The following is a 16,824-nucleotide window of genomic DNA, read 5'->3' as shown; positions in this document are numbered from 1 at the left end:
ATGCTGGCGCGGATGTGGAGAAAAGGGAACGCTAGTGCACTGTTGGTGGGACTGCAGATTAGTGCAGCCACTATGGAAAACAGTATGGAGGTATCTCAGGAATCTGAAAATGGAACTACCCTATGATCCAGTAATTCCACTCCTAGGCATCTACCCGGAGAAATCCAAAACTCCAATTCAAAAATCTGTATGCACTCCTATGTTTATTGCAGCACTTTACACAATAGCCAAGATATGGAAACAACCAAAATGCCCATCGGTAGATGACTGGATTAAGAAGCTGTGGTACATTTATACAATGGAGTATTACGCAGCCATAAAGAAGAAAGAAATCTTATCATTTGCAGCAACATGGATGGATCTAGAGAACATTATGTTAAGTGAAATAAGTCAGAAAGAGAAAGACAAGTACCATATGATCTCACTTATATATGGAATCTAAAGAAAAGACTATGTGAATGAACTAATCAGAGTCAGTTTTGGGGACGCAGAGAAAAAACCGAGAGTGGTTAGATGGGTGTGTGGGAGGGGGTTGGGGATAAGGGGAAAGGTGAAGGGATTTGGAAGCAGCTGGTAACCACAAGATGGCCTCAGGGTTTTTCTTTTGAAAATTAATTTGGGGAAGGTATTCTATAATGTTGTAAAGATTTTGTTGGGTATCCGATGGACATGCGTCCTATTTGGGAGACCACCTCAGGGATACTGTGGATACCTGATCATGGCATTGTACATCAGAAGCTAAACATTAATGAATGCCAACTATAATTTTATATATATAATGTGATGGTTCAGTGTGAGGTCGGAGGGATAGTGGATGGGGGGAGGGGGGTTCACAGTATGAGGGATATAAATGATGAACGTCTAAGTATTACCTTGTTTTGTACACCTGAAACTAATAAATAAATTAATTAATAATAAAAAAATAAAAAAAAAAATAAAAAAATAAACATATGAGTTAAATATATATCCATTATATCCCTTTTTAGATGTCCTATATTAACTAACTTTCTTTATATTTTGCATTTGAAAGTTAACTCTAGTGCCAATGACATTTTAAAATTCTCATTAATAAATGTAATTATTTCCCCAAATAGGCTTTGCAAGTCTATTGTGCTTTTAAAAAAAATTTTATTAAATTTATTGGGGTGACATTGGTTAGTGAAATTATGTAGGTTTCAAGTATACAATTCTATAATACATCATCTACATATTGCATTGTGTGCTCATCACCCAGTCAGTTCTCCTTTGATCATGGTATATTTAACCCCCTTTACCTTATTCTACCACCCCCCACCTTACCCTCTGGTAACCATTAAACTGCTTATGAGTTTTAGTTTCTTTGTTTGTCTTGTTCGTTTGTTGCTTTCAGTTTTATATCCCACATATGAGTGAAATCATATGGTTCTCAACTTTTTCTATCTGACTTATTTCACTTAGCATGATAATCTCAAGATCCATCCATGTTGTTGCAAATGGCAGTATTTTATCTTATGGCTGAGTAATATTCTATTGTATGTATGTACCATATTTTCTTTATACAATCATCTATCGAAGGACACTTTGGTTGTTTCCATGTAATTACCCTATGACCCAGCAATTCCTCTTCTGGGTATCTACCCAAAAAATTTGAAAACATTTATCGGTAAGGACATATGTAACTCTATGTTCATTGCAGCATTATGCAAGTCTGTTGTTTTGAAAAATTCTTGTACCTTGTAACTGGAGTTGGAGAGAAATGTTATGGGAGAAATATTTCTGGACTGCACTATTTGTTTTATATTTTTCTTACTAAACATGGTTGGTTTCTTTCCTATGTATAAGTTGACACATCTAGGTTTAGACACTCATGCACTTAATTTGTGACATACTTTCAAAAAATTTCCTCTTTCAGATGAACATCCATTATCCAGTGCTCTCCAATGGATTTCTCTTCACCTCCACAAGTTGTCATAGATACCTACTAGCTGAGGAATTCTCTTTTTAATCTGTTTTAGGTTTCCTTGACCATCAGTGATTGCTATTGCAGCATCGTTGTACTTTGTTATTTTTTTAAAATTCTCAGTATTGTATCAAGGGCCAGAGCATTAATGCAAAAGGCTTGTAGGCTGTGTCCAAACATGGGGGTGGGGTTGGGGTGGCGGTCTATTGTTTCTTTTGCCCCTGATTAGGTCCATCAGGATTTCATCTAGGATTTTCCCAAACACACTTCATGATCTAAATTCAAATGTCCCTCTCTCTCTTATGATGGTCGACACACAGTTTATGGGCAATCAGCACTACTCAGATTAAAATTTCTTCTGAAAAACATTCTAAGTTGATATCTCAAGATAGCTTAACAGTACTCTGAGAAGTAGGCTTCATATTCCAGATGATTTTGTTCTTATATAAAGACATTGAATATTAAAAAATATAGTTCCCAATATTCCTACTCCCTTGGAGTTCCCACTCAGCACAAAAGAAAAACTGAAAATAGTGAAAAGTCATAACTTTATAGGCTGTCTCAGTATAATTCCTATTTCATAGTATTTTGCATTGAATATTAATTGGTTCTGAGCCTGTAAGTATTTTGGGGAGATATATTCGTAGATCCATGTTACTAGCGTTTCATTTATGATTACTTCTTTAATGAGAGCCAGGGCCTTATTTCATATGTTAATATTTTCTTCATTTCTATTTAGCTGTCCTCTCGTTTTTAAGAGATTTTAATATTTACTTAAAAATTTGAAGTCATATATTCCACTCCTATTGTTCTTTCTCTCAGAGAATGTCAGTGATACCTATTTCACAGACAAGAGAACATCAGATTCTAATGTACCTGATAGAATGAAGGAGCAGTCATGGATGTTATGTCTTTTACTCAATCCTTTCTTATTCTGTATCATTTCACTTTGTAAAGTTGATATTTCCACTATACAGATTAAAACAAAAACAGTGAATAAGAAATTCAGAGAAGCTAAGCTAAGTATCAAAGCGTAACAAAATGAGTAGTTGAAGCTGGTTCATTTATTTTAATTGCTCTCCTGTAATCCAGTGTTTGAGTATATCATAACTTAGTTATTCTTTCCTGTATTGATATTTAAGTGTTTCCATATGTTTATTTTATAAATAATGCTTCAGTGAGTAATTTTTTAAGTATCTCCTTGGACATACACCTGTATGGAACTAATGAGTCTACTTCACACTTTATATGGTATTGGCTTAATACTCCCACTGGCAGTGAATGGGATTTCTTCTTTCTCCATATTCTTGACAATTCTTGATAAGTTTAATATTTGTGTATCTTTTGGCTGAGAAATGTTTGATTGATTTAATTTACATTTATCTGATTTTATGTGAATTGAACTTTTAAAAATAATTTTATAGGCCATTCTACTTTCCTTTTCTTTGAGGTCCCTGTATATATACTTTGCTCACTTTTCTGTTTTGTTGTTCATCTTTTTCTTATTGATTCGGTACCCTTTTTTTTTTTTTAATATTCTGGGTACTAATCCTTTTTTGGCTGTATTTGTTACTGATACAGTTTTCCATTTGTGCAATTCTTTAAATCTCTTAATAATGCAGTTTTGCCGTATATGTCTTCTAAATTTGAATTATCAATTCTTCAAGTTTTGTGGGTTTTTTCTTGACTCATTTAAGATATACTCTTTTTATCCCTGCCTATTAAGACATTCTCCTATATTTTCCTCTGGATGTTTTACAGTTATTTATTTTGATGACAGAGTGAGGTGGAGGTTTTATTTGATCTTTTTTTCAATATTAGTAGTCCTATTTCAAAGCACAATTTATTGAATACTTCATCCATTCTCTAGTGTTTTGCATTGCCATCTTATGTCAAATAGCATTTATTTAGGTTGTAAACATTCACGTATGCCCAGGCTATTTCTGACTTCTCTACTCTGTTTCATTGATATAGGATTATAGCACCAATTACCACTGATTATCTTTACCTGCACCAATACTATGCTATCTGAATTACTGTAGCTTTCTCATTCATCTTGACTTTTGGTACAGTAAATAATGCAGTTCATATTCTCACAGTGTCTTGGCTATTCTTGGTCTTTTACCATTCAATTTGAATTTTGGTGTAAACTTCTGAAATTAAAAAAAATCCAATTTCATTTTGATTGAAATTACATTAAATTTATAGAAATATTTGAGATGAATTCACATATTTATTTTTATTTTCCTAATAGGAACAAAATCTAGCTCCTCAATTTGTGGGAGGTTTTCTTTTAGGCACGTTAATGAAGATTTAAATGTTTCTTCAAAAATTCCTTGTGCAGTTTTTATAGATTTTTTTTGTGGGCACTTCATACTTTTCTTGGTGGTGTGAGTTGCTTTTTAACGTACATTTCTAACCAGTTATAACTGCTGCAGAAAATACTATTGAATTTGTGTATTGACTTAGCAGCCTTGCCTAGAGCCTCTTATTATTTAGATTTTAAGATTTTCTTTTTATAGATTATTTTTCTGTTTCAATGTAGACAACCTTATTTTCAGCCAAAAATGACAAATTTGTTTCTCCCTTTCCAATCTTTACATCTCTCCTTCCCTTCCTCCTGCTCTCCCTCCCTCCTTTACTTCTTTCTCCTTCCTATTTTTCTCTCTTTTCTTCTTTCCTTTCTCCTTACCTCTTTCCTTCCCTTCTTTTGTCAATCTTCTCCCTTTACCTCTACCTCTCCACTTCCTAGCCCCTCTTCTTCTACTTCCTCACTCTCATTTGTTCCCCAGTCACTGAGTTGTGCACTTATGCTATCTTTCAAAATGCTTTGAAATTTAAACCTTTTGACTGGAAGCATAAAATTTATTTTCAATAGTCCTTTTATCACTAATACCAATAATATTCATTATATTGAGTAATGTCTCATTCTCCATTTTAAAATAATCTTATTTTCAAGCCAAAGTAAAGGTGTTAAACATAGTAGCCTTTTTTTTTTTTTTAAGTGTTTGTAGTTGGGTTTTCATTTGGTTGCTTGTATATGTCGTGGCCTTTTGGATGTGGATATTTGGAGACTTATGGATAAAATGTACTGTTGAGAGCTTAACACAGAGGCGTATAAGATTACCAGCGAGGGTTGATGGAAAAGTTTAGAACAGTAGTGCGGTGTAAAAAAAGAAAACCAGAAACTAGGAAAATGTGAGCACTCTACAGAAATTATTAGGGAGATAATTGGAGTGCCTGTGGACATGTAGACTAGAAATTAGATTATTTAGTTATTAAAAGAAAGGGGAGCCCCTGAAGAATGGAAACTTGAGATCACTTATGTAATATATACTCATGTTTTTATTTTTTTGCCTCAAAAATAGGAGAGGGGATGCAAAGGAATACTCTAGTTAGGACTATGTGATTGATTTTAAGTGATAAAAATTCAACTTAAAATTAGTTTTTATGAAAAGGTAATTTTTTGACTCATGTAACTACTAAGAATAATTGTGAACTGACTTTAGACACAGCTGGATCAAGGAATTAAAATAACAGGATCAGAAACACTCTCCCTCCTTCTCTCAAGAGCCCTTTGCCTCTCAGGCTCTCTCCACATATTGGCAAAGATTGGCTCCAGGCATAGGTTTGACCAGTTTTGCAACCCTAGCAGAAAGAATGCCGCTTTTCTCACAGTAAGGCAGCATTTCGGGGTTGAGTTTGATTAGCCTGGCGGGAGTCACTTGCTAGCGAAGTGAATCACTATGACTAGAGGAATTTGCTTCTTTAATTGCCTAAGCTTTTGTTCCGCGCTTACCAGAATTTTCGGAGGGTAGAGTTAGCCCCATCTAGCACCACATGGACTTAAAGGGAGGGACTGTTTTAATTGTCAAAAAAAAAAAAATTGCATTCTTTTATCAGAAGAATGGATGCTGGACTACAAAACAATAAATGTTCAATTCAAAGGGACTGAGAAAGGAGACCAGGAAGACAGAAGGAAGAGAAAGAAAGAAGGGGCAAGGAGAAGAAGGAGGAAGAAATGGGAAAGAGAAGACAGAGAAAAACAAAGAACAAGGAGAAGAGAAAGGAGATAGCAGAGAGCAGAAAGGAGAGAGATTCATTTAGAGGAAAAGCCACGTGCCCTATATGGAACCAACTGGCAGAATTGCATGCAGTTAGAAATTGCAGACAAGACACTATTCAGAATGTTTTACACAAGCATTCTGTGTTGAAAAGAACGAGAGTCCCATATTTGGTCTTACAAGCAGACGAGTTCTCTTGACACTGGGTTCATGACTTCACCTGTAAACACAATATACCTGATTTGGTCCCACATTGAGGAGATCACATGCCTCAGTTCTTTCACATTTTCATTAAATGCAGGTGTCTGCTCAGGACTTTCTTCAGAGCTTTTACCTCTTTATTCCTCAGGCTGTAGATAGTGGGGTTCAACATTGGGGTTACCACTCCATAAGACAGTTCAATAATTTCATCGGATGTGTTTGAGTCCTTTGACTTGGGCTTCATGTGTATAAAAATGGCTGAACCAAAGAATAAGATGGCTGCAGTCAGGTGGGCTGTATAGATAGAAAAGTCTTTTTTCTCCCTTCAGCAGAATGAATTCTCAGGATGGAAGAGAGGATGAAAGTATAGGAGATGAAAATTAACAGTAGAGGAATGACCAATAAAACAGTATTTGCCACTGTCACGATAGCAATATTTGTGGAGATATCGGAACATTTGAGTTTAAGAAGAGCCAGAATCTCACAGGTAAGAGAATAAATGATGTTATTCCCACAGAAAAATGACAACATTGTCAGGACTGTTTGCACTAAGGCGTTCAGAGATACTAGGATCCAAGACCATGCAGCCATGTGCACAGATAGCACTCTGTTCATGATTATAGGGTATGTCTGTGGGATGCCCATGGCTACATACCAGTCATAGGCCATCACAGCCAGGGGGGCACACTCAGTGGAGCCCAAACCAAGAGAAACAGCCATCGCACAGCACAGCCAATGAAAGAGATGGATTTTCTCTCAGACACAAACATAACAAGCATAGGAGGAAGGGATGATGTTGTGTAACATGTCCAAAAATGAGAGCTTCTCAAGGAAGAAATACGAGGTCTGACAATTACATTTGCAAACTTGCCACCATGCACTGACATTGGCAGCACTGAAAAAACAGCTCAGTAAGGTTTAATAACCTTGGTATATCAATGTCTCACAGCTGTGTTCGTGTTGACATGTGGTGGTGTTTTGCTGACTGGCATTCATTATTGTGTGTTTTTGTGTACTGTCTTGAGAATGTCTGAGCTTGAATTAGAGCAATGAACAAATTTTAAATTTCTTGTTAAACTTGGCAAGAGAGGAAGTGAAATCAGGGACATGTTAGTCCAAGTTTATGGGGATAAAGCCACGAAGAAAATGGCAGTGTACAAATGGATTAAACGTTTTTCTGAGGGGAGAAAATGCATCACTGATGAAGAGAGGTCAGGGCATTCAGTAACGAGCAGTACTGACAAAAACATTGCAAAAATTCATTGAATTGTGAATCAAAATCGTGGCTGACTGTGAGAAGCTTAGCAGACCAAGGAAACATTGATAGAGAAACAGGAAAATCTTAACTGTGAATCTTGACATGAGAAAGGTGTGTGCAAAAATAGTCCTGATGGAGCTCACCGATGAACAAAAGCAAAGGAGAGACGAAGTTTGCCAAGACCTTTTAGAGAGGCAAGACAATGTTTTGGGTTGTGCTATCACTGGTGATGAAACATGGGTGTACTAATACGACCCTGAAACAAAGCATCAAAGTGTACCATGGAAGTCAGCCAATTCTCCACGAACAAAAAACTTCTGTCAGTCCAAATCAAGAGTCAAAACGATGTTGGTAACCTTTTTTGATATCACAGGGATTATTCATTATAAATTTGTCCCAACTGGACAAACAGTTCACGAAGTTTACTATTTGAAAGTGCTGAAAAGGCTGCATAAAAAAGTTAAGAGGAAAACGACCTGAACTTTTCACCAACAATTCATGGCTTTTGCATCACGACATTGCACTAGCTCACACCACACTGTCTGTGAGGGAGTTTTTGGCCAGTGAACAAACAACTGTATTGGAACACCTTCCCTACTCACCTCATTTGGCCCCCAATGATTTCTTTCTTTACCTGAAAATAAAGGAAATATGAAAGGAAGACATTTTGATGACATTCAGGACGTGAAGAATAATACAATGACAGCTCTGATGGTCATTCCAGAAAAAGAGTTCCAAAATTGCTTTGAAGGGTGGACTAGGCGCTGGTGTCAGAGCATAGCTTCCCAAGGGGAGTACTTTGAAGGTGACTGTAGTGATATTCAGCAATGAGGTATGTAGCACTTTTTCTAGGATGAGTTCACAACCTTAATTGGCAGATCTTGTATAAAAAATTATATTTAGTTTATGTGATATAGTAATAGTAAACATTTACATATACAGATAAAGATGAAGGAAGAACAGCTCTCTTTCTTTCTGTTCAAGAAAGGTACCAAGTGAGGGAGGCTATTTTTAAGAATTTAGGTTAAAAAAAGAGAAAACGGAAAAAGTAACTTTACCAAAAACACTGAAACAACCCATCGTGTAGGTCTATGTGAATCTCTTCAGTTACCTTTCTTTCACTTACGCCATTTCTGCTCCCATGACGGTGTCAAAGGAGGTTTTGTTTCACCACGATCTTCATCAGCAACCTCACAAAAACATTCTAATAGATAAATATAATCTGTGTAAAAAAATGTATCTGCTCTGCAGTACAACTTCAGGACAAGTCTTCTAGCACCTCCTCCAATCACATTGTTGTCCTAGATCCCCCTAATGTGGAAATTCTGGAGATACGACTGAAACCCCAGATGCTCTGCAACGACAATGCTGAGTTTCTTTCGGCCTCCCCATCATACTACATTCTTTCTTCTTTATGTATTTGTACCTGATGTCTTCTTAACCCAGAGGGGCCCCTCCTAACTTAGATAGTGCCTTTTCTGGGATAACATTCTCACCTCCTGCTGCGAGGAGGATGAGCTTTCTGTGCACTGCACAGCACTCTGTACTTACATCTCTCAGACGATTCTTTATTTACTTATTTACGCAATTCACACTAGGCCATGTATACTGTGGTAAGTAATAGGGATCCCATTTTGAGAACTTATTTATCAAAATGGACATGGTACAGAATGCTTAAGAGAGTTACTTTATACCTTCAAGAAATAATTTCTGTGGCATAGAACATGTTTGAATATGGAACATTATGGAACATTTTACAAAAACATTTTATCACACTACAATAGCTTGTTTTCCCAAATTATCAAGCATGAATAAAGCTGAATAAATATTTTTAAAAACTGAATCAAAACAGAATAAAACTGAATCAATATTACTTATGCATATATATGCAAAAATTGTAAAATATATTCAACCTGTATACTAAAGTGATTTGATTTATTTCATGAATTCACAAAATTCCAAATTAATATTTAAAAATCTATCAATATAATCTAAACAACTGGGCAAAAAACCCAAAACGAAGCATATGGTCATCTAACAAGATGCCAAAAAGCATTTGATAAAATACAATACTCATTATTGGTAAAATCTCTTAGGAATATAGATGTAGAATACATAGTTATCTCTGAAATCACTAGACCACGTAATTCAAAAGGGTGAAACTCTGGCGTGTATCTCTTAAAGTAGGGAAATTATTGTTTATTTTCCCCCTGAATGATCCACCCAATAGCATAGAATAAAACAAATAAATGACATTGAATATCTTTTGATGTTTCAAGTTCAATCATAATTTAAACAGTTACAGCAATTTTTTCCTCTGGAATTCTGGTTTGTTCTTGTTGGGGGTCGTGCTATACACATGGTAAGCCATACCCTCATACATTATACAACCAATGAAAGTTGTAGTCTTGGAGAAGAGTTAAAGGGAAGGAAAATGTTCATCCATGGTATATTACGTTAATATGGGAAGTTGCATAACAATATAAATGATTGCAATTTGTATATATGTGACTGAGAAAAGCCACAGTAAAATTAGTTTTCTCTGGAATATAAGAATGGGAGATTATTAATATTCTTAATTTTCCCTCAATCTCCAAATTTTCTTTTAACAATGTATATTTCATGACTGAAAATCAGAAATATTTAAAAATTTTTCTTTTAAGGATACAGTGACAAGGATTTGCAAACTTTTGTCTCCAGTTTTCATTAGAACTCAAGAAAGGGTAAGAACAGTTAATGGAAAGGATATTGGATAGAGATATTTTGTTGCTTTATTACATAGACTGACTTAATGCTATTTAGTATTTTGATTTCAGGCAATCTCTTCACAAATACATCCATCTTGAGCAGGTACACTAATACATTCCCAGTTCTTGGCCATTCACATTTAGAATGGCCCAGGTGGGCAGTATTTAAGGGATGCACTTTATCAGGCACTCCACTATATCACACAGTAAAAAGATAAGGCGGAAGCGATAACTGTGATGAGGAGTGGGGGGGGGGTATTAGTGATTAATGTTACCTCAGTTTCTTTATTTCTGACAAAAAATAGGTAACGTTTCAGTTTCTTGGTTCTCGTTTTTGGTCTGTCTGTCTCCAAAAGGTCAGTCCTTAGACTAAGGACTGACTAAGGACTAAAGGTCAGTCCTTAGATGTTATCTTTGGAAATCACCTATGGAAAGAAAGCAAACTGTGCTTGAGGACTTTCACCCATGATGCTTTCACCCTTCTCCTACGTTTACTAATAGGAGAGTAATCAAATATATGGTGATGGAAGGAGAACTGACTGGGTGGTGAACACACAATGAGATTTATAGATGATGTAATACAGAATTGTACACCTGAAATCTATGTAACTTTACTAACAATTGTCACCCCAATAAACTTTAATTAAAAAAAAAAATAGAAGAGAGTAGTAGTTTGTAAAGCACATGTACTCACCCAACTCCCTGATTTTAACCTAAGGAACCTCTTGAAATAGGTGGTGTCTCTCTCCCCTCAGAAGGAAATCAAGTGCACTAAATATTGCATCCTATCTCCTACTTCAGCTAGCTCCCCCTCCCGTTTATGAAACAATGTATTCATGACATCAGACATCCCTGGTGCTAGTTCTCCCTTGCTCACCAAATAAGTGGCCCCTTCTGAATCCCAAAGTTGCTAATAATGAGCGGTGGTGCTCTAGTTAGGCCAAGGCCTCTTCTCATTTTCTTACATGGTTTTGAGAATTACCCCGGGTTTTCTCATTCACATTTCTGTGTGGAAACCAAGGATGCTTTGTTGCTGGGAGCTGCAATGATCTAGGTTCACTGCTGAGTGGCTTCACCCAGTGTGTCGTCATCATGCTTTGACCATCGCTAAGGGCTTCGCTAGAGTCCAATAACTCTGTCTCTCTGAGAGACTGTGGCCCAGTCCTCTTATTCCTTTGTCCCCTTAACTGCTGAGAAAGAGAAGTGCTATGTCTTCTTGGAACACATTTGGCTTGGAGTATCTAAACTTCACTCTGGGAGTTTTGGCATATTGGCTGTATAGAAACCTTAGCAAAACACTATCTCTCAGCATGATGTGTCATTTAAAACACGGCAATGACACCTATGTCTAGGGTTTTTGTGAGGATTAATCTAACATAACTGAAAGTTTGAGTGTACAATACATGTTGGTTTAATCAGAACCCCTAGGCTGATATTCTTTTCTACGATAAGGGAAAGTGACTATTTAAAATGATATTCATGGATATTCACGGCATTTTCTTCTTCCAATAATTCCTTAATTTTTCATCGTCTTATTCAACACTTTTAAAATAAAATATTCGTAACTCCCAGTTCCCAGTCACTGTTTCCTTTCTGCAAAAACCTCTTCTCAACTTTGTCCTAACGTTCCCTATTATTCAGTATAGCATCTCCGTCTTCTCTATTTACAATAGAGAGCATGGCTAATTGGGATATTGTTTTCAAAAGAAGGAAAACATTCTCCTTTTCCTGAGTGTTCCATTAACTTCTTGTTAATGAAGTTAACTTCTTGCTGCTCCTCCTGAATGAGTTGACTTCTTAGTTTTCTTTCTAGGGCTATAGCCATGCTCTAGAACCCACAGTCTAGTATCCCATCATCAGAGACAACTATCAGTAGTGGTGAGGGAGAGGAAAGATAAAGCTTTCTACCCAACAGAACATCATCTTATAAGGTTTTATGCAATAGTAAATTAATGTGTCATGTAAGTACTTTCCTACCTCTGAGCGCTAAATATTTCCAGAGGTCCCAGCAGTGGATCTGGCAGCCAATTTAAACACTCCTCTGTTTTTCCTAAGACACAGTAATCGCAGGAGTGATTTAAAGTTGAATCTTTAAATTATACAGAAGGTAGTAACTTTTTGATATGTTAGACATGCTGTCTCAAAGACCTGATTTTACCTAACTTGTTAAACAGTAACTTTTGTTTTCCTGTAAAATATTACTTCACTGATTATACAAGTAATACTCAGTTATAGGAAATATGAGAAGTTTAGGAAAATCCAAAGGAAGAAATGAAAGTCATTCATAATCATAGAATAAATATTAATTTTTGTACATATCTGTTCATATTCTATATTTACATGCCTGAGACACACTGCATTGCTTGATTTATTATGTGCTTTTGTAATTAACAGTATAGTGTATGTATTTTGCCCTATTATTTTATTAGGCAATTTCGATGATTTTCATAATATCTATAAATGGTAAATAAGAAAAATCATAGAAAATAGGAAGTGGAAGTGTAACAGTTTTTTGCTGGGTTCTCAGCAGCTTTTCACTTTTTTGCTTTTTGGAGGTAATGACTAGTTTGGAGGACCAGGATCAGACAGAGATTCCCTGTGTTCATTCCCTGTGTTCATTTTTAATTTTTTAATTTTTTAATTAAAGTTTATTGGGGTGACAATTGTTAGTAAAGTTACATAGATTACAAGTGCACAATTCTGTATCATGTCATCTATAAATCCCATTGTTTGTTCACCACCCAGAGTCAGTTCTCCTTCCATCACCATATATTTGATCCCCTTTACCCTCATCTACCACCTCTTTTCCCCCTTACCCTCTGGTAACCACTGAACTATTGTCCGTGTCTATGAGTTTTTGTTTCTCATTTGTTTGTCTTGTTCTTTTGTTGTTTTTGGTTTATATACCACATATCAGTGAAATCATATGGTAAAGACTTTCCTGTGCTCATGGATTGGAAGAATCAACATAGTTAAAATGGCCATATTACCCAAAGCCATGTACAGATTTAATGCAATCCCCATCAAAATCCCAGTGGCATTTTTTTTTTAAAGAAATAGAACCAAAAATCATCAGATTTGTTTGGAACCACAAAAGACCCCGAATAGCCAAAGCAATCTTAAGAAAAAAAGAACAATACTGGAGGTATCACACTCCCTGACTTTAGCTTGTACTACAGGGCTACAATAATCAAAACAGCTTGGTATTGGCAGAAAAACAGACACATAGATCAATGGAATAGAATTGAGAACCCAGAAATAAAACCACATAAATATGGACAGATAATTTTTGACAAAGAAGCGAAAAACATACAATGGAGAAAAGACAGCCTCTTCAATAATAATAATCTTCAATAAATGTGGCTGACAGAATTGGAAAGCCACGTGCAAAAGGATGAAAGTGGACTGCTATCTGTCATCATGTACCAAAATTAATTCAACATGGATCAAAGACTTAAGCATAAGACCTGACACAATAAACTGCATAGAAGGAAACATAGGTACTAAACTTATGGACCTTGGGTTCAAAGAGCTTTTCATGAATTAGACTCCAAAGGCAAGGGAAGTAAAAGCTAAAATAAATGAATGGGACTATAGCAAACATTCCCTGTGGTTAGAAGCCAATGTCCATTGTCAGAAGGTATTCCAATGCCCACTTTATAGAATGAAACATGAGTGTAATGTACATTTTTTCTTTTGGGGTGAAGCAGATATGAGGGTGTAATAGCCAAAGCTGTGTGTGGCTGCACAGCTCCAAGGAATGTCCAACAAGCTCCTGCCATTGCTTCCGAACTGTCCCCTCTAACTCCACTTACCTTCAATCAACTTTTCAGCCCCTGACCCTGCTGTGCACTTCCAGGTCTTAGTGTTTTAACTCCAGTCACACTTACGTTCTTCCAGCTCTCGAACATTGTGAAGGCCTTAGTTGGAAGAACACAGTTCTATTTATATTTTAAGATCCAAATATGTGCCTAGCCCTTTTTCCAAATTTCGATGCCAAATATGTTCACTCAGCGTTGTGAGGATATACAAAGATGTGAAAGACTCTATCTCTGGATCAGGGCAATAACAAGGTTTCAGAAGAGCGTTTGGAGTGAATATGTACCTGTGACCATTTGGGGAAATGGAATTTGTCACAAATATTGGTGTTTTGTTTTAGTAGGCACTAATTTGACAGGACCCAGATTTTAAACTTGTCTTCTCTGAGGTGGGCAGCAATTGAAATCTCTGTTCAGGTCTTGTCGTGAGTGGGACACGACTATCAAAGCAGCAGTCTCACACACGTTTGTGTCTTTCCTCAATGTCAGACTTTATTAGAATGAAGCCATGGATCTAGTCCTACTGACTCGGTTAACCACAGGCATTAACCAAGACTCTGGCCAGAGGACAGCCTCCAATAGTCGAGGTAGAGTGGTTTCACACAAGAGGGCCACACAGGTTTGCAAGCAACAGGGTTAGGCAAGAGTCTTAGGAAAGAAGGATGAGAGAGAGTCGGTGTTCAGTGAGAAACTCGAGTGCACTGAGGTGCGTAGTGTCAGGTGTCAGGCCGGGCTGGTGAGATTGTCAGGAGGCAAGACTTCATGTGCTCTGTCTGGGAAGAGTGCAGATGCAGCTGTCAGCTCGTCAGTTGAGGCCTGAGTCTGAGTGATGAGCAGTCAGCGAGCTTCTCATTTTATGCTCAAGACTGTGTGCAGTGCACCCATCTGCAGTCCGATAAAGCTCATCTGCACTCCAATAAATCTGCTGTGTTTGGAGTTATCTGGTTAGGGCATTCACTGGCTACGCCTTTCACCTGATGCTCTGGCGTGACTGTCACTTTGTGACTGGCATAGCTGTCAGAATTATTAGAGTCCATTTGGTGTTCGTAATTAATATTCTTGGTCTTTTGGTCTTAGTTCTGCTTATTTGTAGTTTAGAGATCAGCCAGTATTTGGGCAGAGTTTATACAGAAATTTGGGGTTCCCACTCTCTGGCTGTCTCTTTTCTGTGGCATTCTCTCCTAGATTTTCAACTGCTGTGATCTTCCTGAACTCTGTCCTCTGTTTCTATAATACAAGGCAGTAAGATTGACATTTTCCATCTGAATTTTAGTCACCCTGTAGTGGTGGTGACTTTGTCCTTCCCTTATCTAAAAACTAAATGGGAAACAAACCCAGTTCCATTCCTTCTTACAAATGTTGGCTGCCCTCATTCATTTTCTGTATGCTTTGGTCACTTCAGGAACGTTTTGTTTTTGTTCTGTTTTGTTTTATTGAGGTAACAACATTTATCATGAGATCTAAACCCTGTTAACAAATTTTTTTAGTAGGCACAATGTTGTACATCAGATCTCTAGAACTTATTAATATCAAATATCTGAAACTTTATACTTATTGAATAACAACTCCCTATTTACTCCTCTCCCCAAACCCTGGCAACCACCATTCTACTCTGTCTTCCATGAGTTTGACTGTTTTAGATTCACCATGTAGGTGGAATTGTGGAGTATTTGTCCTGTGACTGGCTTATTTCACATAGCATGTGGTCCTCAAGGTTTATCCATGTTGTCACAAATGGCAGGATTTCTGTCCTTTTTTAAGGCTGAATAATATCCTGTTGTATGTATACCTTGTTTTCTTTATTTGTTCATCCATCGATGGGTATTAGGGCTATTCCTTCATCTTAGCTGTTGTGAAGAATGCTGCAGTGAACTTGGGAGTTCAGATATCTCTTTGAGAGTCTAATTTCAGGTGGTTTAAAAATTTTATTTTGCCTAGAATTTATGGTTGTTATCTACAGGAGAGTTGATCCAAATGTTGCCATTATTGGAACATTGCATTTTATAGAATTTGAACATTCTCTTTCAAATTTTATTTATTCCCACATCTATCATGTTTTCCTGAAAATAAGACCTAACCAGATAATAAGCCCTAGCATGATTTTTCAGGATGACACCCCCTGAACATAAGCGCTAATACGACGTTTGGAGCAAAAATTAATATAAGACCCGGTCTTATTTTTGGGGAAACATGGTATGTTATAAGTGAAATAAACCAAAAAGCTGTATTTTCTTGTATTGTCTTTATCTGGTTATGAAATAAAAATAAAAGGATTGGGCAGGTTATACTCTGTTTTTTGCTAAATAGCACTCATAAGATGAGGACTATCTGTTTTTTGATAGCTTGGTAAAATCATAGGTAAAACTGTGTGACCCCAGGAACTACTAAATTTCAGTTAGAGGTTAGTGAAAATACAGATGTACTTTTTCCCATCTAAGTTACTAGTCCCCTTGAATTTTATACATAGATGTCCTTTGGGATTAAGAACCACTGCTATATATATAGGAAAGGAATTTCTGTATCATGGTCTATACAAATATTCATCTTTGTTTTGTAATGTTTATTTTTAGTTTAACAGTTTTAAAAAAACTTATTGGTTTCTTTTGTTTCATTTTGGGGTATATATTCATTTTTACTAATTTTCCAACTTTGTATCCTAATAGAAGTGTATGAGGCTCCTTTTGCACCGCACTCTTCTCAATACTTAATATTGATCAAGTTTTAAATTATTACCAATCTTGTCTGGTTAGTTTGGAGAAGCATTCTTTAAGTCTCACGTGACAACACATATTTTAAG

At 36.4% G+C, this 16,824-nt stretch overlaps 1 protein-coding gene across 1 annotated transcript; it reads right to left on the bottom strand.

The window, feature by feature from the left end:
- Positions 1-6,283: 6,283 nt before the first annotated feature.
- OR13D1 (olfactory receptor family 13 subfamily D member 1) lies at positions 6,284-8,593 on the bottom strand (the record flags this gene model as incomplete). Its single annotated transcript, XM_081066702.1, is given in 5 exon segments — positions 6,284-6,516; positions 6,519-6,926; positions 6,929-7,011; positions 7,013-7,099; positions 8,589-8,593. Coding segments are annotated over 5 exon segments (816 nt in total).
- Between the last annotated feature and the right edge of the window lie 8,231 nt (positions 8,594-16,824).

Source organism: Rhinolophus hipposideros (genome assembly GCF_964194185.1).
Source record: "Rhinolophus hipposideros genome assembly, chromosome: 11".
NCBI classification, from domain to species: Eukaryota; Metazoa; Chordata; class Mammalia; order Chiroptera; family Rhinolophidae; genus Rhinolophus; species Rhinolophus hipposideros.
The sequence above is the reverse complement of the archived record's forward strand: the minus strand, read 5'-3'. Positions and strand labels throughout refer to the sequence as shown.